The sequence below is a fragment of the Anser brachyrhynchus genome, assembly GCF_964034855.1.
Source record: "Anser brachyrhynchus genome assembly, chromosome: Z".
NCBI classification, from domain to species: domain Eukaryota; kingdom Metazoa; phylum Chordata; class Aves; order Anseriformes; family Anatidae; genus Anser; species Anser brachyrhynchus.
This window is the reverse complement of record NC_137697.1, coordinates 14,697,972-14,724,062: the sequence shown is the minus strand read 5'-3', so window position 1 is coordinate 14,724,062 and position 26,091 is coordinate 14,697,972. Positions and strand designations below refer to the sequence as shown.

Below are 26,091 nucleotides of genomic sequence, written 5' to 3'. Positions count from 1 at the left end.
GAACTGAGCCTGCGGGGGCTGCCCACAGGCAGCGGCTCTTCAAGACCTACTCCCACACGGCTCCGTACCACGGGGTCCATCCCCCAGGAGCAAACTGCTCCAGCACGGGTCCCCCACGAGCAGCAGCTCCCCTCAGACCCCCTGCTCCTGCGTGGGCTCCTCTCCACGGGCTGCAGCTCCGGCCCGGGGCCTGCTCCTGCGGGGGCTCTCCATGGGCCGCAGCCTCCTCCAGGCCACATCCACCTGCTCCACCGGGGGCTCCTCCACGGGCTGCAGCGTGGAGATCTGCTCCGTGTGGGACCCGTGGGCTGCAGGGGGACAGCCTGCTCCACCAGGGGCCTCTCCACAGGCCGCAGGGGAACTGCTGCTGCCTGCCTGGAGCACCTCCTGCCCTCCTGCTGCACTGACCTGGGGGGCTGCAGGGCTGTTTATCACTCCTTGCCCTCCCAGCTGCTGTAGCACAGCAGGTTTTTTTCCCTTTCTTAAATCTGCTCTCCCAGAGGCACAAACAATATTGCTTATTGGCTGAACTCCGGGCAGCAGTGGGCCTTTTTGAAGCTGGCTGAAACTGGCCCTTACCTAACATGGGGCAGCTGCTGGGCTCTGCTCACAGAGGCCATTCCTGCAGCCCCCCACTACCAAAACCTTGCCACGTGAACCCACTACAACATTCACACAAATTCAGTGAAATGTGCTATTATTTTCACTGTTAATCATTTGTACTTGCTCTCTGCTTACTCATGGATGTACTCCTCTGTGTAGGTGATGCAGCAGAAGAGATTGACCTGACTGTAGTTTACCAAGCAGCAGCTAATGGTGATGTGAACACACTAACTGCAGTGATTCGAGAAGATCCTTCCATCCTGGAGTGCTGCGACAGTGAGGGTAAATGAGGGCTGAGCTTTTTCTCAGGGGATTAGGGGCTTCAGATTCCAATTAAATTTTCCATTTTTAAATCCTGATGTTTGTGTTCAGAAAATTACGCTTAGTAGCAGAATATGGAAAATTTGAGTTATTCTTTTGAACACCCACTAGAAATGCATAATTTAGATGCTTCTTTTCCCCTGTAGCTCTAAGATATTTTTTTTACAAATAAAAATAAGCTGATTTGACATAATCAAACAGAACTGTATCAAGAATCTATTTTATCTTCTTTGGGGAGGTTCTTGAGAAACTGCTGTTCTTTCAAGGAAGGGAGAAGAATATTTTTATCAAAGTTAAATCCTATAAATTCTGTACATCTCTAGAGTAAAGGGTTTCAGTAATTTGCACTTTAAAAGTGTGTGCACAGGTACAAACAAATTTGAAAGATTTTGTTATGTGTTTTTTTGCCAAATGGCTAACTGTACAATATACAATGAATTAACTGATCTGTTTAATCTGTGAGACTGCACTCCTTTTCCTTTGTGTTCAGGTTTCTATATAATACTGTTACAAAGCACTCTCCCATGGCTGAGTTTTCCATTGCATCTATTTTCCATATCAATTAAATTAAATTTTCCATATCAATTAAAGCTACAGATCTCTGCAACCTTTTTTCTAGAAAATCTTGGTTTGGTCAAGAGTATATTTTATTGCAATTTCTTTAGAAGGATTGATATGAACACCATGTATTCTAATCTTTATCAATGTGAAGGGCTCTGAGTGGAGGTAGACTGATTAAAAACAGGAAGCATTTCAGCTCCAGCTCCAGTTGCTTACTAGGTTGTACATAAAATGTAACTAAGACCAGTCTTGCAAGACAAAACATATGGCTGTATCCTACACATATGGCAGAGTGTGCATAATCTTAGCTTGAGTAGCGCATATTTATTTGCTCAACAGTCTGACTGAATTCAGAAAGAATAATTATTCCTCAGTTGTGCCTTGTTGCATGTTATGGCTTCTAACATTCAAATTTATTCCCAGTTTAGTAACTTGAAATTGCTTTGTCAGATTCTGCAGGAAAGACTTTGCTGTTGTTGAGCAGTTAACAGAATGGAAGGAAGGGGAAGCAATTAAATGATACTATAATACAGAGTATTAAATAAATCTGAGTATTAAGTTTGAACATAGATTTCAGTCTCTTTCCAGCACAGGAATGGTTTGCAGAATATAAAATAAGTTCTCATGATGGCAGAAAAGAAACTACTCTAGGGTAAATCCAGTCTTTAAAATAAGTCATTGTCTACATAAAGCATCATCTGAAACACAGCTTTGCATGAGATATGGCTTGATTTCATACATCTTTTGAACACATAGACACAGAATAAAGCTGTGGTTTGAGAAAATTAGCCAAACATAACCTGGCAACTATTCACTTTGAAGAATATCAGCCTCCAAAATGGTGTACAAAGTCAATAGTTTATATGGGAATTTTGTCAATAGAAAACCAATATTCACTACAGATGTAAAGTTAATGAAGCAAGGCTTTTGCTCTGAAGTTATGTTCTTTTTATAATCACTAGCAATCTAGCTGGCACGGGAGTTACTTCCTGCCTGAAAAAAGCTGAGCAGAGCTGTTGGACAGTTGTGAGAGAAAGGACTTGTTAATTTGCCAATGCTAACATCAGCAAATAACAAAATATCTCTCTCATGGCTATGAAAAAATAAAAGTTGTAAAAGAACATTTGACTTTCTTCCCCAGGTTGCACACCTTTGATGCATGCTGTGTCAGGACGCCAGGTCGATACCGTGAAGCTTTTACTGAAGATGGGAGCCAATATTAATACTCAAGATGCTTGTGGACGTACCAGTTTATCTCTGGCAACTTATCTGGTACCAAGTCTTGGGGGAGGAGGGTGGAAAGATAGGTGGAGTGAAGAGGGGAAATATGTAGAGCAAATAAGATTTCTGTTTGTATTACAGAAAAAAAAAAAAAAAGAAAAGAAAGAAAAAAAAGGACAAAATATTTGGTTCTAGATAGCAGTGAAACTGCAAAATTTACAATGGAAGCTGGAAGCTTTGGATGATTGTAAAAAAAGTTTCATAACTCTTTTCATAATATCCTTCCTATTTTGGCTTGTAAAACCAGTGTATGATATGGGGTTCTCACTACAGCCAGGGTCCTCTGTATCAGATTTTTATGCTCCAGGAAACACATTCCTATCTCAGCTTTGGGTGGCCAGCAAGCATGTTTACCTGCACACCCCAGGACCTAGGGCATTGCTTTTCCCTTCATTATAGTGCTGGACCTTGAACAGCCAGGTTCAAGGTGCTGCAGATATCAGCACAGATACTCAGTTCTTAAGCAAATCCAACCCCCCACTAAACCCACATGCAAGTGGCAGTAGGGGAAGACATCTCATCAAGAAATTTGAGAAGGGAGATGCAGTGCTGTCTGTCTGAAATATGAAAGGATTGCATTCTTCTTAGTCTTCTGCTCCTCACTGGAGGGGATTCAGAACTCAGGGAGAGGATGGGGACCAGGTTAGTTGGGCCGAAGGGTTGACCATAGGCTTTCTTGACTCATTGGAAAGAAAGGAGGAAGGAATGTTTACCCATAGCGCTTGGTATGAGTTCTGGCTGGATGACTGCCAGTACATTTAAACAGATATAGTGGCAGCCTGAATAAATCTCAACACTTGAATCGTTTATTCCTGCAATTTCAAGACAAAAACAATGTTTCTGCTCAGCTATTAGACATTCAGCCAGAAAATATGTGTAGAAAAAAGCAAAACATGCTTATTCACAGACACTTATTCAGTGCAAGGGGCATGCCTCACTTACTTGAGAATAAACATTTCCTCTGCCAGATATTAAAGAAAAAAATCCCGTAATTAGTGTCATGCTCCATTTTTCCTTCCTCTTTTCCCAGAGGGGAACAGATATTCTTTGGAAAAAAAGAAATGACTGGAAAAGATTTAAGCCACCCAGGCTTCAAAGTTTCCATTTCAGTTTCTGTGACGGATATAATCAGAGGTCTAGAGAGCATTGGCTGTGATGTCTGTCCAGAGAACTGAATTCAGCAGAGCTCCATGTTCAAAATCACATGCAGAATTCAGTAGTCCTGTACTTCCACCAGAAGCCACAACGGGGATGTTCTGACTTTCCTCTATGAATGCTGGTGATGTTGATCTAACATAGCTCGTACAGGAGGCAATGGTCTTTATCGGTGGCTTGCAGAGGTTTGAAGAAAATACTTAAACACGTGCTTGATTTCCCTGTGACTCAAGCATACGCTGAAAAATTTATGCAATTGCAACCAGATTATTTACACGCTGTTTTGCTGAGGTGATCAATAGAAGGTTTTAGTCCAAGAACTGATTAATTCCATCTGTTCTGGTGCTGTTCTTAGTCTAACATTGTCACTAATTCAAACTTCTGCAACAATGTTTGTAAGACCACACTCTGAGGCTCTTTAGTATTGATTTGCCTTCCCTGCTAAAATCTCATAAAGGAAATGAGATTAAGTGCTCTTGTTCATGGTTTAAACTAGCATAATTAAATTCACATGCAGGAATATGTGTAGCATTTGCTAGTGATACAGGAATTAGCAGATTTTTAATCACTGTTTATTCATTCACTGCTTGCCATAGCTGCAGGAAAAGAAAAAAAAAGTGTAGGGGGGGAAAGAAGGAAAAAGAAAAGAAGGAGGGAAGGGAGAGAGACGGGAAGGGAAGGGAAGGGAAGGGAAGGGAAGGGAAGGGAAGGGAAGGGAAGGGAAGGGAAGGGAAGGGAAGGGAAGGGAAGGGAAGGGAAGGGAAGGGAAGGGAAGGGAAGGGAAGGGAAGGGAAGGGAAGGGAAGGGAAGGGAAGGGAAGGGAAGGGAAGGGAAGGGAAGGGAAGGGAAGGGAAGGGAAGGGAAGGGAAGGGAAGGGAAGGGAAGGGAAGGGAAGGGAAGGGAAGGGAAGGGAAGGGAAGGGAAGGGAAGGGAAGGGAAGGGAAGGGAAGGGAAGGGAAGGGAGAGAGACGGGAAGGGAAGGGAAGGGAAGGGAAGGGAAGGGAAGGGAAGGGAAGGGAAGGGAAGGGAAGGGAAGGGAAGGGAAGGGAAGGGAAGGGAAGGGAAGGGAAGGGAAGGGAAGGGAAGGGAAGGGAAGGGAAGGGAAGGGAAGGGAAGGGAAGGGAAGGGAAGGGAAGGGAAGGGAAGGGAAGGGAAGGGAAGGGAAGGGAAGGGAAGGGAAGGGAAGGGAAGGGAAGGGAAGGGAAGGGAAGGGAAGGGAAGGGAAGGGAAGTCAATGGGTGAGCTACTCTGTCAGAGTACAAAAAGAAAGCATTCTGAGTGCAGAGAGAAACAAAGTATATTTCCTCAGGTGACAGAAACAGCTAGGGTCACATATGAAGGTCAGAACCACCAAGTATCTAGCCTGATGCATTTTACTTTCTTCTTTGACGTGCTGTAATTTCTTTTTCAGGGATGGCTGGAAGGCTGTGTAAGCCTGCTCAGAAATGGTGCTAAGCAGAACATACCTGATAAAAATGGGAGATTGCCACTACATGCTGCTACTGCAGAGCCTGATGTGAGGTATGTCCCAGGCTCCACCAGCATTTTCTGGTTGAATCTCAACAGGTAGTCCGCAAAAATAGCTACCCAGCCCAATGGGGAGCCCGTCCCACGCTGTCACAGGGGCAGAAAGGAGCAAAAGCATTACCTAATGCTTCTATAACAGTGGTACATAGTCAGGCAAGGTGAGGAAACTGATATAAAATAACAACAGCAAAAGAAAAAAATAGAGAAAAAATAGTAAAATTGAAATATATATATATACATATATATATATATATATAAAGTAAAGGTTGAAACTCTAGTTTCCCTTGATCGTTCTGGCACCACTCCACAAGAAATGTTACAACTAGTTCTTTATTTCTGGATTCCTCCTCCAAGTAGCATGGGCCAGCATGAGAAAAGTTTTCCACATGACAATCTCTCTGAGAGCCCCTGCTGTGAAGGGGAAGCTGAGGTTTGGTGGAAAGTCTCATTTTTAACTACTCCTACTGGTAAGAACTAAAGCATGCCTCTTGATGGGAAGTTCCAACAAAGATCCTCTTTGTCTCATTCTAGCCTGTGATAATAGGAAGGTTTAACATATATTAAGTCTTGATTTGTACTTACTAATAAATTCACTTAAAAAAATAGGAAGTAAATCATATCTGGAGGAACAGGAAGATATTAGAGACAGTTAAAACATTCAGTAGATGTAAAATATTCGTGTGACTTTATCACTGAGGTTATGTATTTGTCATTGTCACCATAGCAGGCCAGTCCAGAGCTCTGTGCATTTCTGCTGATCTTGCTCTCTGGCCTTTTTTAACAGCTTGCTTCATTTTCCACCTTCATCATTGCTGTTCATGCATCACTTGGAAGGAATAGTTTAAGGTTTCTGCAGCAGTATGAAAACATTATCATTAAACAAAGCCTCCACAGAAAGAAGACAATGTTTGTACAACACTGCTCATGCTGCTACTTGAAAGAGAACAGTAATCTACTTTAACAGCAGCAGGCAGGGTTCACTGAACATTTTTCGTATTCTCCATGGACACAGGCAGACCTTTGCTCTAAACAGGAATTCATCAGCTGCTCAATTCTTTGTCCTCTGCCTCCTCCTGGCTGGGGTTGCCCCATGCCCAGAAGACATGCCTGGAGCACTGTGCAGGGGCTTTTCCATCATGCTCACTGTCACTCCTGAGTCTCGTGTCATTATTAAAAAAGTATATGTAGCAGTGAGCTATGAAATGCTTTTTCAGCTGAGTTTAAAAGCTGGCAGTCCCCTGCTAAAACTCCATGTGCTGTTTCCAGCACATGGACCACACAGAAATCCAGAGACTGTGATCAGCCAGTTCATGTATTATTTCAATAATTGATTAATATGCTTCAATGCAGGTACCACAGAGCCTAAGAGACAAGGTGGAAAGGGAATCCATTCTGTCTTTAAGAATAGAAATCAGAGAAATTTCAGTTGGGATGGCTGAATATCTACACATTTGCGTGGTAGCATTGCTGTTGGTCTGAGCAAATAAGTGAGCCAAATTTTGTTGAAATAGGTTTTACACTCAAAGAACGATATGTCCTTCCCTACACTGGTTTCTCTGATGATATCTGGGATTAAACTACAGAACCACGTAACAGATTATATAACAGTGAGATAAAGGAGTTTTAACAGCTTATTATTGTTATCCCACATTCTCTCTGCCCACCAGTACATTTTTACTCAGACTTGTCTTTGGATAGTGAATTTCTGAGATTCTGGTTTGAGTTAACAACCACAAAATGTCTCTGCCCTATCACTTTTTTTTAAAACTAATCACAACAATCCTAAATCATAATTTTCAGAGTTTCTGTAGTATGACTTCACTATGCCATTGGTTGTGTGATTCAGAAAAAGAAGTCTAACACCCCTTTCTTACAAGTGACTGCATACATATATAAATGGATATGAAGTCCTGACAAAGGACTGGGATCTGCCCGGTCTTCACTATAAAGGGATATTCTAAAAAAAATAAATAAATTTGGACTTCTTGCACCTGAAGATGGCATTACCAGACAGATAAGATTTTCACCTGCAGAACTTGCCCTAAGCATTTGTAAATACTTTGTTGTTGTTGTTGTTTGTTTGTTTTGTTTGGAATAATGTTGTGGTTTTTTAATAATAAGAAAAAAAATATTCCACATGCAACACTCTCAACTTGATCTGATGAACACACCCAAACACAATTCAGTTTGGAAAAGGTGCTGGAAGTTGTTGAAGATGGTCCTGACGAAAAGCAGCAAAAGATTTTCACTCAGTCTCCTGGGAATCAGTCCATCACTGCTTGCATTTAGTTGTGCACTGTCTGTACATTTATCAGAGTTTCCATCTTGACAGTTCATTGTCTTTAAGCACAGTTTTGCATTATGGTCTTACCAAAGGATCCACTAAGGTTATATCTTTCCTTTTCCTAGAATCAGAACAACTGTACATCCACATTAGCACCTATGCTATTTGGCTTTGTTACAGGCTCTGACAGAGTGGTCCCTTTCATTTCCATGGTCCTCTACATGATCCAAACACTTAGCGTCCTACTATGAAACATAACCTATAGTGATTTCAGAACATCTTCACAGGATGCCATAAGGAAAGGAATAGTAAAAACTGTGCAGCATTATTGCAGTTGAATATTGCACGTGACTTTTTTATTGTAACTGTTCCCTCCACCAGAGGGGAGTGTTTGTAGTCTGATATTCCATAAGAAGGTGAACTGAAGCATTGCTATGTTTTATACCATAACAATGGCTCTATCCCAGCAGAAAAACTGTAAGGTCTTGCCAAATGCTATTGGTTTAGGTGTGTGTAAACATATAGTATATATGCAGGTACGCACACACAAACACATACACAATATCACATTACGCTGAGAGTTACAGAGCATGAAAAATCATTTTAGAAACAGGTCATTAATATTTCTGTTTGTTTAAAACTTTATGAAATAGAATGATGAGGTATTGCTACCAAAAACTGCACACACGTATAGCATTACATATTCTGATTCTACCCTGGCAATCACCGTAAGAATTCTTCCTAGTGGATCTGCTTTTGATTCACAAAGTTCTGACAATAAGCCATAAAGTCTTATTTGCTTTTTTAATATGACAAAGTGCAGACCTAAGATTCTGACCTGTGCCCGTTACTAATACTGATTTGTCTTGAAATTGCATGCCTTTTTTTCTCAAAACTGTCAAATTTTCAGGTTTAGTCAGGAGCGCAGCACACTGATTATGTCATTGCTTCCACAGGCTCCTGAACGTGCTTCTGCAGCAGTCAAATCTTAGTGAAATTAATCATCAGGACAATGAGGTGAGTGAGCTTGTGCTGAAAGTCACTGTCCTAGTCTCTGGGATCATACGGTTCATGCTGTTCAGAAAGAGTTCACTGAACTATCAATTTTATCATGAGACTATGCACAAGTCAGGTATTTCTGTAACGCTGTTGCTGAACTCTCCAAAGCCCTATCGCATTTTTCCCACAATGTGTGATGCACTTGTACACTAATAATACTTATCCGTATACTGCCAGCTATGAGGTATCTTCAGTCTCTTAACTCACTTGCCAAGACATAAATTGCTTTTGATCCTTTTTAAGTTGGACCCTGGATTAAATCTTCACTTTTTCCAAATGTCCCATCATTAAAGAACTAACTGTTCACAGGAAAAATAACAGAAACCTGGTATTGCACAGAACAAGCATGGAGGAACAAAAATTTATGCTGGGTTACTCTGTCCCTTAAAGAACTTGGCCCTGCATGTACACATACAGTGTACACAGGAGAGCGTCAACTTCCCAGATGTGTACTCCAGATAAAGACGCCAAGGCACGAGGGAGACTCTGGACATCTTTTCCTGTGTTTGTATTTGCTCTAGCAATTGCTCAAGGGTGTTTCTCTTCTCCATGGTGCCAGAACCACCACAGGGCTGCTAATTTTCCCTCTTCCCATGAGTATCCCTTATCTACTGGATGGTTTGCAGACCCCACTTACAACAGCCTAAACCAGACATATGGTTTGTCTTGGCATAGAATTATGTTGCTAATGAGTTGCATGTAACCATGAATGACAATTTCAAGCCATAATGGTTTGCTGTGATGCATCACTGAATGCAAATTAGAACTTTTGGTCTAGGTCATTTGGCATGGGAATATTTGTTAAAATGTCACTGCTAAACCCTGAATATTTGTGTTTTCTGAAAAGTGTGGAACCTCACAAATTATTTCTGCTAATAGGGCTGTTCTCCTAGCATAAGTAAAACACTTCAGTTTTCCCATCTACACTTGAGAAAAACACACTGATCAATGCATGAACACACAAACGGTAAAAAATACATCTGGAGGTTTCATAGTTTCCACAACTGTGGCTTTCTGTGGGTTTATTATGAAGCCTTGTGAGACAAAAATGGGAAGAAACATTCCCTGAAAAAGCCTAGAATCTGAGCAAAAGCAGTATCACAATATATTTCCCAGAGGCAAACACAGCCTCTGAATGCTATTTCAGGTCCCCTTTCGCTGGATTGCACCCATCTATGCTCATGGAACTGCTGCCCAATCATCATTAACCATTTGTTTTGTTTTTACTATTTGTTTTTCTCCTTTTATGTCCCCTATTGCTCTCTATTTTTTAATAAATGTGCAATTGTTGGGCTTTCTTATTTTTAACATTACATTTTTTAGATCTTCAGAGCCCTACAGCTTTGACAGTTCTGATATCACCCTCATCCTTCCTCTCACAACCGCAGATGCCACTCAAGGGTGCTATCACCTTGCACAAAGCAGATGGGTACGAGCTGCACAGCCATCGTCCACTGCAGCCTGCCCACACATGTGAGGTGCTGCTCTGACCAGCTCAACTCTCTGTACTCTTTTGGGCATTCCAGAAGGACACGTGGAACATGAATTATTAGAAAAGAAAAAGAGAACAAAACAGGAAGCAGCCCTACGCTCTGTCTAAATTCTTGGTATACCTGCACCGTGAATGCCGGCTGCAAGAGTCATCTGAAAAAGCATATACAACAACAGGAACAGAAAAGGACTACAAAGATTATTATAGAATAGCTTCCTTTCATGGGTAGGTCAATAACCAGAATAAACTAACTACAACAGGATGTTCAGGATGGTAACTATGTCAGGGGGATGATATAATACAAGTTCGTGACATCGTAAACAGCACAGAGAAGATGAAAAGAGAATGACTGTTCACTGTCTTTTGCATCTAAAATAAGGCGGGCACCCACAGAAATTGTCAGGCAGCAGTGAATGAATATGAAGAAAATGAAAGGAAGCACTTTTTCACAAAATGAGTGGTTACCACGTGGAGGTCTCGATGGCACAAGAAGTCATTAGTGAGATTGCCAAATGTTATGTGAATGTATAACACTGAGCCTTATTTCGTATATTCTTTTCCTAAACATCTCCTACTGACCCCTCTGACCCTGGACTAGGAAGGTCTTTGATTCCTACACACAGTTTTTACACGCTTACTTTACAGCTGGCTGCTGATGACTATGGCAAGAACAGAGAAAAACTTGTTTTTTCATGTATTTTGCCCTTTTGTCCATATCAACAGACTGAGAGTGAATGATGAAAAGCTGGCCTAGTATGCTGTAGCTTCCCCTCTTCCAGTGACTTTTCCTGCTCTCCAGGGTTAGGTGTGAGGACCCATGTCCAATCTGGAAACACTTCACTCGAACCTCACTTAAGAGCATCACATTGTGTGTCTGTCAATAGTAATTGGTTCCCAGTACCAAAACCTTGGTCCACTGGTATCAGTGGCAGAGCTCTCATTAATTTCAGTGGGTACAGGATTTCATCTGCATTTTTGGTTTTACAAAACCTAACCCCTCATGCCTAAGCTTTGTAAAACCAAGCTAAGACCAAAACTGCTCTTCTTCAACTGTTGTATTTTGTCATCATCCATATTTAAGCCATGTGAGGACTTGAAAATCCTTAAAATGTACCTGATGAGTTCAGAGAAATGAAAGCTAAGGGGTTCAAACTTTTACGTAGAAAATACTGCTAACAACTTTCAGTATTAGTTCACTGATAAGTTTTCTGCTTGAATGCTTTATAGTTTGTGCTTTATCGGGGTTGTTGCCAATTGGCTTTATGGGGTTCCATGCCAAGTTTACCTTTTCTTTCCACTCTACATTTTTTTGGTTTTTAACATTTTAGAACCCAGAAAAGACCCTTAAAATACATTTTCAGTGGTAACAGGTAGTAAATAACACCTCCCCAAAGTAAAATGTTACCACATCTGAACAACACTAGCAATTTAAAAAGCATGTTTAAAAAGCATGCTGCTGTTGTAATTTCATGCAGAAAGTCTTTGATATTATGGGTTTAGAGTAAACTATAGGTGTGTATAACAATGTTGATGACAAGGTGAAATTACAGGCCATGAATTCTCTAATCTACTGAGACTGACTAAACACAGGTAAAATGGAATGAAAATGCAGGTAAACCAGTTAACGTTTGCTTTGTTTTATTCCTAAACAGTTAATAAGGGATGTTTATATTGTGTGTCTTTTTGTTGACATCACTGAGGCAGTTCTTTAGCTTGCTAATTAGTGTCAGCTAAAATTCTAGCTTATAATACTTAACAAAACTTATAATCAAAGATAAGGTCTAAGATAAACGTCACACTGTGTCATGACAGAGCACCAGCCTAAAATAGTCCTTTCTCACGGGACACAAACTTAGCAGGAGGAACCATTCCCCAGCCATCATTTTTTTGTGATGACCATGCATTTTGTAGATGGGCATGGAACAAGCATTCATATTTGTATTTATTTTCTGTAATGACTCCAAAAAGACTATTGCTAGATTCCCTCATATAATTAATTCAGAAGTTGTAACTAATCTTTCCAAATCATGACAGAGAGGAAAGAGTCAGTCCAGCCAAAATGGTTTCAGAACAGTCTAGCTTATCTGTAGTTGAAAGAGACGCGAAGGGAGCTACCATGCATGACCATTATTTGCTCTCTGGGTTTGTGGCTTTCAGGGAATGACTTCACTCCACTGGGCTGCTTTCCACAACAGGCCCCAGCACGTGCAGACCCTGCTGCACAAGGGAGCAGACCTGACCCTGGTGGACAAAGACTTCAAAACCGCTCTGCACTGGGCTGTTCAGGTGAGGCGCGGCTGCTGTTTCATCAGGCAGTTGCTTGAACTGAGCCAGCTATTGTGTTTTCCTAAATGAAATGAGGAAAAGGGATGCTAAGAATGTCCAGTAACACCCTCAGCATTTTGCCAGTGGCATGGGACAAGGATCCAACACCTGCTCCAGAGAGCAAGGCATGCTTCATGTAGACCGAGCTCTGTTGCCCTGAACAAAGTTATCATTTATCTCACTGGGACTACAAGTGTGATGCATGCTGCACACGTGCTTTGTTTTTTTCACTGAATCAGGTTTGCAGAAATATGCAGCTTAAATAGTCTTTCTAATGATCTTTGGGAATAGAATAATGTAAATGCAATTTAAAATGTCTTTAAAAATAAATAGTTGTGGAACAATTGGTAGAAGGGTTGAGCCCCTGCTTCTTGGAGATTAAGGAAGATGGGGAGACAGACACATTTCCTGTTGAGCTGTATCTCCCTATCTCCTATGCAAAAAAAAATGTCAAATTGCTAAAAACTATGTGGGAGATCATTAGAGAAGAAAAACACAAAGGTAAATAAATGCATATGACATTTAACACTATTATGCAATTGGTAATATGCTTATTAGCAAGTGGTCTAAAATGGTGTAGTTTAAAAAGTTATGCATAAACTTTACTGCAAAAAAACATCTCAGATGAAAGGATAGCAATCATATAAACATGTTTGTACTTGCTCACTTGCCATAGCAAGTTCCAGTATTCAGTGTTCAAAACACCTGCTCAACAGATAAGCAAAAATAGAACTTGCACAAAAATCCAGTAACGTTTTCCTACAATGACTAAATATTTGCATCCTCACCTTTTGGTCCAAGTCTGCTCATCTTAAAATATGTGTCAACAAAGAAATAAAAAAGCTTTGAACTGCCACGTGCTATAAATGAGTAAGGACATCTAGAAAGAATAATCTGTTTTCTTCAACCACAGCCTCCCACAGATGGTTCAGGTACAATAGGCTCAAATTTTGTTTTTCTGAAATTGAGTTATATTTTGGCCTCCGCAACTGGTGTTATCTCAACAACAGTTTCATTCTTTAATCCTGATCAGTCTGAACTTGGGTTACTTCCTTTACTCTTTCGCCTTTGGAAACTAGTTATCTAGTCTAAAATCCGTTGTGCGTTTTTTCTAGGCTTGCTCCTCCCACATCGTCTCATAAATGTGCAGAACAACCCTTAAGAAAGGGAGAAATTGCAACTGCACAAAACCCACTTTGCCTCAGGTGGAGGCATTAAATCATAAATCACTCTTCTTTCTCCCTCTAAGCTGCTCCCAGAAATAGGAGAAAATATGAGCAGGATGACACCCTTTCTCTTCTTGACAGATTCCTGCCTTATAAACTGCTTCCTTCATCCACATATTTCTCATACTATAGGTCAAGAAGGGCTAGTTCAAATACCAGAGCATGGAATAGATCTGTTAGCATTTCCCTTACTCAGGCTTGGCCAAGAAGAAATATTTTCAGCCAGTGCTCTCTCTTGCCCTGTTAGGCCCAGGAGAAGTAGATACTGTGGACAGCCATGGCTTTGTCTGCTGTTACAGCTCTGCTGTATGTGATCATCATTCCCAAGTACCAATTTTTAATATGCTCAGTGAATATTTTCCCCTGGAGTTCAAAAGATGAAGGCAGAGTTGTGCTCATTGAGAAGACTGTGTTAAGCAATGTTTAATAACCTCTTCCATAGCTGCTGGAAAGGGGCTAATTTTCCTTTAAGAATTGCTTTTATATCTTCAGAGCACAAGAGACCCACAGAGCTCAAGCAGTAACAGCTGCAGGGGTTGTTTTTGTCTGAATAGGGCCTTGTGTTTAATTTAAGTTTTTAAAAACTCAGTAAGGGGAAGACCAAGCATAACATAGAAACTTGTTTCAGACACTGCAGAAGAAAAGGCAGTTTGTGCACGCTGGACTGAAACTCAGAGCAGGACCACATAAAAACCATCATCCACCACCAACAAACGTGTTCCATACAGAATAATAGCTCTGCGCTGTCTGTTTCAAAGAACACGTTTGGTGCTTGGTCTTCCACCAGACAGACAGGGGCTGTTGCGTCCCAACCCTAAAGACACCTTGCCCACACCAAGATCTGCTGTACTGAGAAGCTCGAGCTTCCTGCTGCTCGAGTTCATGCCTTCAGTGCAAATGTGTCAGCATCAGTGTCAAAAACACGAATCATTCTGGTTCAAAGTGGGAATGCCTCATGTCAAATCTTTCACGCATGCAATATTTTCAAGAGTCAGTACAGATAGGGCTATAGTAGGAGTGTCTCAGGAGGTGTTTCTCTCCTTTCATTCCAATAAGCAATAACTGCTGTAATCAGAAGGAAGCGTACTGTTATAAAGAAAACCTGTTACCTGATACCGGAATTAAGTTTAAAGCCTTTTTAAAAGTCCTAGATAATGATGTCATTGAAATCCTTGTAAAATATAGTATATGATATATTATTATACACTAGCATGCTACACTAGCATACATCATAATGGTATTATTAGTACCCTAAAAACAGTCTAGGAAGATTTATAGTCTTCCTGCATTGTCTTGCCACTTGGCATGGTTTTTACCAGAAGTTTCTTTGTCTCTTTCTTAATACTCTGGCTCACAAAGTCATGTGATTATCTAAAAATATCAGCTTTCATTTTAAGAATAAACAAACAATCAAACCAAGATTTCTAGTGATTGTTTCTTGTAAAGTAAAAAAAAAAAAAAAAAAATGAACTTCTAGGATAAAAAGAAGCTACTGAATATAATATTCTGCCATGTGGAGCTGCACTTCTGATTTTTTTATATATGTTTTGATTTGCAGTGCTAATTTAAAAAAAAAAAAAAAAAAAAAACACAAACTTGGAATATTTGTTTCTTAGAAACTAATGAATTATTTAATTCCCTCCTTTCCTGAGAGCAGAAAGAAATACCTGTATAACACACACCGTAAAAGAAAAGCACAATTACTCATTTGTGTTTGACTGGGAAGGTGTGGCAGCCTCTCTGTACTTGCATTTCAGGATGTCTAGGAACGAGCTGCTCTGTTGCTGCAGGGGATCGCAAAAGGCACAGCTGGCCTCCCAGCCCAGGGGCAGGGGAAGGGGCCCAGAGCAGGCAGCGGTGGCTGGGACCAGGTCTGTCCCTAGCGCATCACTCTGCGCTCATCCTCTCTGCCCAGCACCCAGTTTTTCTCCTGTGGGCTGCCTGTAGTGGAAGGATTCAGAGAGAAGCTTTTCAGAGCTCTTAAGAAATAGTGGGTGTTTCTTCACGGCAGATGTGTTTGCTGCTGGAATAGGCCAGAAAAGATGCATGAACTGGGCACCTTTCACAGTCTGGGTGGTTTCAGGCAGATTTATTTTGCTGCAAATTTGGATGTGGTTTTTGTTTGTTTCATGCAGTTTTCTAGAGATAGCTATAAAGGGAGAGCAGCACTTTATTTTTTTAAGTCACTAAGATTTAAAGACAATTTTGACTGCTAAGAAATGAATGAAAAAACAGATTCACTATTTTTTTTTTAACCATTACCTTAAGAAATCCCTTTCTTGTGCAAATATTGTCATTCCAGCAAAAGTAAAGCTGTTGCTTATGGAGGATGGGCCACTGCATAGCAGCAGGGCTCAATGGAATGAGCTGTCAAGCTGCAAAATGAGGAAGAAAAGCGATTGCAAAAAGGTTGGTTTTGAGTAAGAAACAAACATGCTCCAATACCATCAGGAGCTTTTAATTTGAAGAATTTAAAAAATTTTACAGTATGGCCAGCTGACTTCAGATGCCCAGGGACATTCCCTAGTGCTACTTATTGTAGCTGTGACCTATTTTTCCACTTCCATTTATGACAGATTGTAAGTCGAAAGCCCCTGTGACTTGTATGTGGTACAGAAGTGCACAATATTGATATACAAACTCATCAGTACAACCAGATTATCAGAAAAACTGCCTTTACATGAAATAATTAATTGTTAAACAGTAAATTCTTCAAGTACGAACATGCTGTTGACAATGTAATTATTTGTGCCAATCAAATTTCTAAGGAAATCAATTGCAGAACTCCCACTGAGGCTAGCAGGAATTTTTTAGGGCAAAACCTGTAGGTAAGTACAGGATAATTGCCAGACCTCTTCTTAGCACACAGTCTGTGTGTAACTCTGCAAGTGGATGCCAGAACATGAGTAATATGCACACACCACACTTTTTCAGTATCTATAAATGTCCTAATCTCCTATGCCTTACAAAAAGGCACTGGGAGACAAAGATTTCCATTTCTCTGATAGCAGTAAGGCATAAATCCTTATGCTACTGCAGGAAAAAAAAAAAAAAAAAAGAAAAAAAAAAAGACCCCTTTTTCAAAGCACATAAAAAACCAGCTCATACAGAGACCAGTCCTCACAACAATGTACTAGCAGGGGAAACCTGCCAAGTAACTTTAGTCAGAGGCACAGTACACAGTAAATCATACTCAGTTATTATGGAAGAGTCCAACTGAAAATAAATCCTCAGAGAGACTTGGCTAGTATGTCATGCAGGTTTGTGTTTGAGCAAAGCGAGGATGAGAGAGGCAGTGACATATGATAGCCACACAGGTAGGGCTCTGACTGTCCTTGTCACTTGGTAGCTCTTTCCAACAGCCACCAAGGTTGCTGAGAGGATAAATATATTAGGAACACTTTGTCCCTTTGTTGTAGTGGAGGCAGTGCTCTAAGGACCACAGGACAAAGTATCCTGTACGACAACAACATGTTTTCTTTCCAAAAGTACCGCAAATTCAAGCCAAGCTGGGATGCACTGAGTCGGCAAGAGACGCTGTCTCAGTGGGTGTCTGAGGCTGAAGCACTAGGGTTAGGAGAAGACAAATGAGCTTCTCTGTCAGCTGGCTGTGTCTCACCAATGTAACTACAACGGCGTCAGTAGAGTTGTTGTTAATTTATGTTGGTTTGCCATCAGAAACACACCCTGTGAAGTGCCTGGGCTGCTTCCAGGCAACTCTTGGCAAAGTGTCACTGGCAGGAGGAAAGCTGACGATGGTATTATGGGTTGTTCCTTTCCTCAGCACAGGGCCCATTTGACTCTGTCCCCTGAGTCCAGAGAAACCACAGGGTGTTCCAAATTCTTGCACTGGTCCTTCACTGCCATCACAGCCACATGGCAGCCAGGGCATGGCAGCAGCGGAGGCAGAGTGAACATGCTCCCGTTTCTCAGGAGATTTCTCTCATCCAGGGTACAGAGGAGGGATGCCAGAAGTCCTTAACAATGAGAGAAAGCTCCCGTGAGCACAAAACCCTTCAACCCGGCAACCCAAGCTGCCAGCTTTATGGAGGCTTTTCACTGCAGTAGGAGCTGCACCATGTCTCCTCTCCTGAGTATGATATTCTCTGTGTTTAAAACATCAGGCACTGCATCTTTCAACTGAAACAGAAAATTCCTTCACAGTGATATGGTCCTCTACAACAAGATATCGATGTGTTGCTGTCATATAATCTTAATATCTGATTCCAACCACTGTTAATGCAACTCTGGGTTTGTCTTGCATGTATTCTAGGTTGAAATTCTGAACTTGTCTTGCAGTAGAGGTAATGATATAATATACTGCTGGCATCTGATTTCAGTAAGTACTGAACTTCTAAATCAAGAAGGAAAAAAAATGTGGCTTTGAAAGGAAAGATGCATTTACTAATGTAATAACCTCAGCTGGAGTTAAAAAAGAAAGCCATCCACAGGCAAACTACCTGTTCACATTTTTCCTATGGATTGCTAAACAAATACTTGAAATGTCTCACATGCCTTCATTTCAGCAAAGGAGAAAAAGAAATTTCTTATTTTCTTCAAGGGCTCTCTTGGTGTTCTTACAGTAAATTTCGTATTAAAATGCACAGTGTGTGTCTGTGAGGGATATGAGGACAGATAAAAGAATTGTGAAACAAGACAGCATTCTGTAACACACAGCTCAAACAGCACCTCATGATGCACAAGGATGTTTTCCAGGAGGAAGCCAGAGGTACTCCTGCAAATTTTAGGTGATCTAAAGTTTTTCTTTAGGAAAACAAGTTACCTCCCAGAGTAGCTTGCTGCTGCAGTCAGTAGTGAAATGATGTTTAAATGGCAAGACGTTCAGAGTCAGAGAAGAAAGACATCAAAGAGAAAGTCAAAGCTTTGGATTCACAAGTGTTCTGAAGAACACTTCACAAAATTCACAACCTTTGGAACAACTTCCAAAGCTTCACAAAGCTTTGGATTCACAAGTGTTCACAAGAATTCTGAAAGAAGGGAAGGTGGAAGATGGTGAATCACAGACAGCCCTAAAGGGAGATGCTAACTTTAAGAAGCAAGATAAGAGCTGCTAGTGGGGAATTTCTATCTAGCAAATACAGCTAGATATGGGAAGGCTTTAAACTGCATACTACATTAAAAAAAAAAAAAAAGCAGAAATATAAGCAAACTAATATAACCTAACCACATAATCTCCAGAGGCACCCACTTGGAAGAAAAGCACTTTGTCAGGGCTTCCTGAAAACAGTTAAGTGGTCCATAGCTTGTTCCTCTCCCCCTCCCGTCTGTACATTACTGGTAGACACAAGCCAGCGTAGCAGACTCCATTCACATGATTATTCTCTTTTTGACATTGTAACATCTACTTCACCAGAGTAGTCTGACAAGAGGAAAAAAATAACCCCCTATACAGTGCAGTGAACATAGAAAATGTTGTACTATGTATAACTGAAGACCTAGCAGAATAAAATGCAATGTTGTGGCACAATATTGCAGAAGTCACAATAAGCTACACAAATAAAACTATAGTTCTACACATCCATTGGACATACACAAGGTCCAGGTAAAAGAAAAAAGGCTGTAGCAAAGATGATGATAAATTGAGAAGACACAGGTGGAAAAAAAATAAAATAATGCAAAAGAAGGAAAACATCCCAAATATGCAGGATTCTCCTCATGGTATTTGGTACAGTGGATACTTCCTGAAGAATTATTTTCTTGTTTTGAAAGCACTGAGAGATGCAACTATCAGAAGCTGGACTTTATATTAACCAGCCTAAAGAAAAAGGGCTTGTAATCAAGTGAAAGTGTTAGCTAATGAACCTTACATTTGTGAATTTGTTAACCACTGTCTGGAGATGACACAAGTTTAAAACAAAAGCTTGCATAAAGTGCACTGAGAATTTGCTTTTCAAGCTCACCTTGATCAAGGCTTTAGAACATTTCTTCTTCATGAATTAAGTTTTATTATAATGAGTGACCTAAGAAAGTTTTATCAAGGGAATGAATAATGGCTGGAAACTGAAGGGTGTGAGATGGGAGAAAACTGTTGGGATCCCCACAGAATGAGATAGAAACACAAAACCAAAAAATAACTATTAATCTCTGAGAACAATGATGAAAAGATTTTGAAATTAAAAAAAAAAAAAAAGAAGAAGAAGAAGATGAAATGTAGAGATACACGTAATAAGGTTACAAAAACATGTAATTTTCCTATGGTAAATTTACCACTGAACATCCTAGTCTAACAACAGTACTGTGGGTTCATGGTAAATTTACCACAGGAAGACAACATTTTTGGTGACCTCAGCTTCAAACTATCAATCCAAGAATAAGGGAAATGTAAGCATTTCAGGAGAATTTTGTGTGCAATTTAAAAAAGCCAAGATGAACATAAAGGTAAGAAGGCATTCCTGAAAAAAGAGAGCTGGGAAGCCACGGAACAGTTGGCCACAGATTTCTTTCAGAAGAACATTCAAAATATTTAAAATAGTCTTTGGGTGACTTTAAACAAACAAACAAATAAAAACTTTACTGGAATTTTAAAACAGGATAGAAGCTTAACAGACATCTTCAAAACTATAATTGTTTCCTCAGATAAGATGCTGTTGGATACGGCATGTTTGAATGCCAATAAATCAGTGTAATACCATGAGGTAAACACAGACATACTAGAAAAGGGCCAACAAGATAAAATTCATCACATGGCATAGAAAGCTTGTTAAGCAGGCGGTGAATAGAGTGATCATAAAAAGTCCAGTTCTTTGTCCCTTTCTGCCTTGAGCAGCACATGTAACTTCCATCACAACGAAGAAGTTCATAGGACAATTTGTATAAGCACAGCCTGCTATAATGGACTCAGAAGTCAGTCCAAAAATAGCGTGTCCCAGTGGGGAAGAACATGACAGGGTAATACAATCAAAATCAACGTGGGGACTTATATCATTCATTATATATTCCCCATGTGACACGTTCAGGACAGCTCAAATACTCTTTGGATGTGGACACCTCATGGACAGTCCCACCAGGGCCTTCACAGAATCTCAGAATGATTTAAGTTGGAAGGGACCTCTAGAGATTACCTGTTCCAACCCTTGCTCAAGAAGGGAAACCCAGAGAAGGCTGCCCAGGGCCACGTCCAGGTGGCTTTTGAAGATCTACAAGGAGACTCCACAACCCATCTGGGCAACCTGTGCCAGGGCTCCCTCACCCACACAGTAGAGAAGTGCTGCCTGATGTTTGGATGGAAACTCCTGTGTTCCAGTTTGTGCCCATTGCTCCTTGTCCTGGCACTGGGCACCACTGAAAAGAACCTGAATCCATCCTCTTTACACCCTCCCTTCAGGTATTTATAGACATTGATGAGATCCACCTGAGCCTCCTCTTCTCCAGGCTGAGCAGTCCCAGCTCTCTCAGCCTCTCTTTATGTGAGAGGTTCTCCAGTCCCTTCATCATCTTCATGGCCTCCGTTGGATCCTGTGCACTATGTCCATGTCTCTCTTGTACTGGGGGGCCCAGGATTGGACACAGTCCTCCAGGTGTGGCCTCACCAGGGCTGAGTTAAGGAAAAGGATCACCTCTCTTGACCTGCTGGTAATTCTTTGCCTAATGCAGCCAGGAGTACCATTAGTTTTCTTAGTGTCAAAGGCATGTTGCTTTCTCATGTTCAACTTGGAGTACACCAGGACTCCTAGGTTTTCTCTTCTGCAGAAACTTATCATAAGAATGTTTTAATTTGTTCCATAGTGAAGTGATAAAATGCAAAATGTATTTAACTCAAAAGTAGAACCTCATTAGAGGGGCATCAAGCATGATGGAAGACGTTTGGTGGAACATGATGAAATCCATAATGTTTTTGACAAATTGTAGGGATGAACTGAAATTAATAAAATAACGCCGTGTACAGAACCATGAAAAGTGACAGATGTCTGCAAAAAATGAAGAGTAGTAGACTAGTGGGTTACGAAGTGAGTAGGAGTTTAAATTGTAGTGTTGATACAAAACAAACAAACATCGTTCTGGGACATATTAACAGAAGTGTGATACATGTGGGGTACAGGAAGTAGCAATTTCCTTCTCTATGGCAGAATTGAAGCCACAGCTGGATAATTATGTAATTTAGGGTGCCATGGTTGAAGAACACTGTAGACAAACTGGAAGGAGGCCAAAGGCAAGTATGATAACTGGGTTGAAAAACCTGACCCATGAAGAGAGGTTGAAATGGTTTGTTTAGTCTAGAAAATGGAATATTGGTGAGAGACAAAACAGTCTGTAAATATATAAAATGCCAGTAAGAACAGTGGAAAATTTCTTATGCAAATTCTTCGAGTTGTGCAAGAATATTAAGGGACTGAAACTGTAGGTGCAGGATGTAAAATTGTGATTTAGCAAGATGGTATGAGGTTAGAGGAATGGTAGCATCATTAGAACATTAATACAGCAATAGTAAGATACTGCAGAATTACTTTAGTGTGGAGAACATTGACATTTGGCATGGGAACTGGAGAATAGAAACAGCTATTATTCGTGGGACCTAGGTATTCTTGAATATAAATATCAACACTTTTTTCATCAGATATTCAGACAATGAAGAACTAATGACAATTTTAACATGCCTAGTCATAGAAAATAAACTTGTTTGGCATGATCATAAGTAGACTCTACATTGAACAGGCAAGTAAACAAAGTACATACAAAACAAAATTCTTGATTTCAAAGGGACACATCTTGTTAAATTAATGGAATTATTATCTGGACAGAGAAGCTCTGGCTCCTACGTATTCCAAGGCCATGGAATTTCTTCTGTCCATGCTGTAAAATTTATCAGGAATCCGCATCCTAAAAGAGGAGAAAAAATGTGTAGAAGAGACTTCAGTTATAGCTGGATGACTAACCATCTTTCAAAGAAATATTTGGAATTAGTAGACATCTTAGAAAATAAAGAGGAAAAGTACTGAGAAGCAAAGGAAGTTGTATTTCCAAGATCAAGAAGAATAATAATTAATGCTGAACAGAGGCTGGAATGAATGTACCTTCAGGGACAAGACTTGAAATCTGTCTTGCTTAATACTTCATGATAACTTGGCACAAAATACAGGGGCTTTCTGGTGAAGTCTGCCCATAACAAAACAAATAAACAAACAAAACAACATCTGGAAAGCATTAACAGAAGAGAATGGGGGTATCATACAGGAAAAGTGGGATCACCTTGAAATCTGAAATAATACAAATGGGACAAAATTGAATAGCATAGATCGTTTAAGTCATGAACTTGGGTACTAATATAGATGTTCCTCCTACAAACTAGAAACCCTGCGTTCGGAAATGACTATGGAAGAGAAGTACCTAGATGTAAAGGGTTACTCTAAAATGACTAGGAGCTTTTTCTAATGGGATACAGCTGTGAATAAGGCAAATGCTGTTCTGTGACATACCAAACGAGGCACTTCTAGCAGAAACAAGGAAGAGCTAGATCTAGTACAAAAACCTGGCAACAATATCTCTTTATGACCAGATACAATTTTATTCACCTCTTCCCAAGGATACACAACATAAAAGAAGAGAGGTTAGTATGAGGTGAGCGAAATAGAAAGTATATTTTACAAGGAAAATTGGAAAAATCTTGATTTATTAGAGCAGCGAGAGAATGGCTCAGAAGGGATATTATGGTTGTCTGTAAATAGACCTGAGGAATAAATACCAGTTAGAGGAAAGAAGTATTTAATCTAAATAATAACAATGGCACAAAAATAAAGGGACATAGAGCAAACGTGTATGAATAGAAATTAGAGATACAATCATTAAAGCAAACAAGTTCTTGAACTGCCATCCATAGGGAATAGTGGGGACAGAAAACTAATTGCTTTTAATGGACACAGTACACTCATGAAAGGGATAATATAACATAGCAGCAAGTGAATGCAGGGACTGAATTTAATGATCTAGAAAGACCTTTACAGCCTAGTGTTTATACAATATTGATAGATAGATAGATAGATAGATAGATAGATAGATAGATAGATAGATAGATAGATAGATACTTTATCTCCAGGATAGGATATGAAATGTTCAGTTTAACTTGCAGGTTAGAAAACAATATAAACTTTTTATTAAGATACTGAAACACTGGAGCAAACTTGCTAAGAAGCAAGTGGTTTCAAGAACCACTTGAGCAAATGTTTGGTATGGCTTTTCCACGTATACTTGGACAGGCTTACAGGAGTGAGTTAGTCTTTTGAGGTCCCTTCCAATGTTAAATTTCTATGAAAAATATCGTCTCATATTGTTCCGGACTCTGCCTTAGCAAAACTTAGAAAACTATTTCTGAGAAAGCTGTTGAGTAATTTACACTCTGTAACTTTTGGAGATATTTGCAGTGGTACATTATTTATTATTTTTGCAGCTAGGAAATTCATAAAGTAAACCCAATTCCCAGCAGGAGATTGGAAGCTTTTGGCTTTCATACCTGGGGAGGCTGGTATACACAAAACAGAATACAGTTATTGTATTTAGTCTTCTCCAGCAGAGAAAATGCAGTTTGATGTAAGCTCCACGGTAAAATGCTTTTCTTCTCTGAACTTCCTCCCAGAGTGGCAACAGGATCCTGTGTTCCATCATCCTGGACCACTACCAGGGACCATCAATAATCAACTACGATGATGAGAACGGCAAAACATGCATGCACATTGCTGCTGCAGCAGGCTACAGTGATATTATCAGCGAGCTGGCTAAAGTCCCGGAGTGCAACCTGCAGGCCCTTGATGTGGATGACAGGTAACCATGGAAACTCTGAAACTGAAATTGCTGCTTCCTTTCTATTAACCTGAGACTAGGTCTGTTTATTTTATAATCATGTTTCCTGTTTCACAGGCCATGGCCTAGTTAATGAACTGCACTTACAGAGAACCGTGTTTGCTCAGAAACCCGGCAAAGCACTCCTGCTCACATCTAGTGTAATAACTGGCTAGTAGGAATGTTATTTAACTTTGTGTTTCTGGTAGGAAATGATAAGACTATATGTGAAAGGACTTTGCTTGACTTAACTTCTTTTAATCAAAATGGGCATTCTTCTCAGAACAATAGAACAGGATCCTACATCTTGAAGCTGTGATCCTGCTGCTATTTGCATACAAGACACGGCAACATTCCCTTGTTGCTGTTCAGGTGCTAACACAGCATTCCTAAAAGGACCGGGGAGCCTTTGCCTTCTATTCTCACAAGGGAAACGAAACCCCTGTATCATAAATCCCTGTATCACACCATACCCATGTCCCTTGGAATTTTGCTGCAAAATTTATTAATGCAAATAGACCCAACTGCCTAGTCTGGGTTGATTATCCTGCTCGGTGGAGCAAAAGCCAAAGTTTTCTTGGCTTAGGTCTTCAGGTACTTAAAATAATAGCATTCTTCATGGAAAAATCCAATAAAATGGAACAGAAATAAAATCAACAGAGTTCTGGAGAAGTTTCTAAACATTGGGAAAGCGTAGTAGAGAAGGCTCTGTTTCTGTGGAAAGAAGGGGGAAGGGAGGAGCTACTACAGTTAAGAGGTTAGTAAAGAAAGTACCTCCTATTACGTGTTCTTCGGTATTTCCATACAAGGTATCACACTTGAAGAAGGGAAAAGATAAGCTGTTAAATATAAATACACAGTACTTTTCCATTCTATGTTGTTCCTGACTGCACCCATCTGAAATCACTGTGACTGCAAGAAAGGGCACAGAAAAGTCAATTTTATTCTTTCTTCTTGCACATTTTGCTTGTGGTGTTTTCTGTGCTTTCAGAGATTTCACAAGAGCAAATTATTACAATTTTGAAAGTGGACAAAAGTTTACAAAGATGAGCATCCACTGCCAATAAGAAAATCAGCTTGATTCTCCTTCTAGATTCAAGACAGTTATACCTTGTCCAGTCTGTGCCCACCAAGAAACACAGAAATTGGCAGAGACAATGACAGCCTGGTAGATGTGTCCAGTCCTTCTCATTGTTTTAGAGAGGCTTCTTTTCCTATTGCCTTCATGGAGAGCCATAAGCCAGCCATGGCTAATTGTGTTTGCTGTAAAGATGAGAAGGGCTTGTCCCTCTGTGGTGGACACTACAAAGATTTTTTTCAAATTCTGCTCTGAAAACTTCAGAAGCTTCTCCCACTCTACAACTCCAGCAGCGGAAGTGATACTATTATATAGCATGCATTGGCATCCTCCAGCACCGTATCCACCTTTATTACAGCCAAGTAGATGCACATAGACAGATGCTGGT

General features: G+C 40.3%; 1 protein-coding gene across 2 annotated transcripts in view; it reads left to right on the top strand.

Annotated features, from left to right (window-relative positions):
- Nucleotides 1-26,091, top strand: part of ANKRD55 (ankyrin repeat domain 55) — a 52,534-nt gene that overhangs the window by 10,612 nt on the left and 15,831 nt on the right. For both annotated transcript variants that reach the window (XM_080574615.1, XM_080574614.1), the window contains exons 2-7: nt 763-885; nt 2,627-2,757; nt 5,333-5,442; nt 8,689-8,749; nt 12,441-12,569; nt 24,423-24,607. In XM_080574615.1, the coding sequence (XP_080430741.1) occupies nt 763-885; nt 2,627-2,757; nt 5,333-5,442; nt 8,689-8,749; nt 12,441-12,569; nt 24,423-24,607 (739 nt within the window). The remainder of the gene's footprint in view (nt 1-762; nt 886-2,626; nt 2,758-5,332; nt 5,443-8,688; nt 8,750-12,440; nt 12,570-24,422; nt 24,608-26,091) is intronic.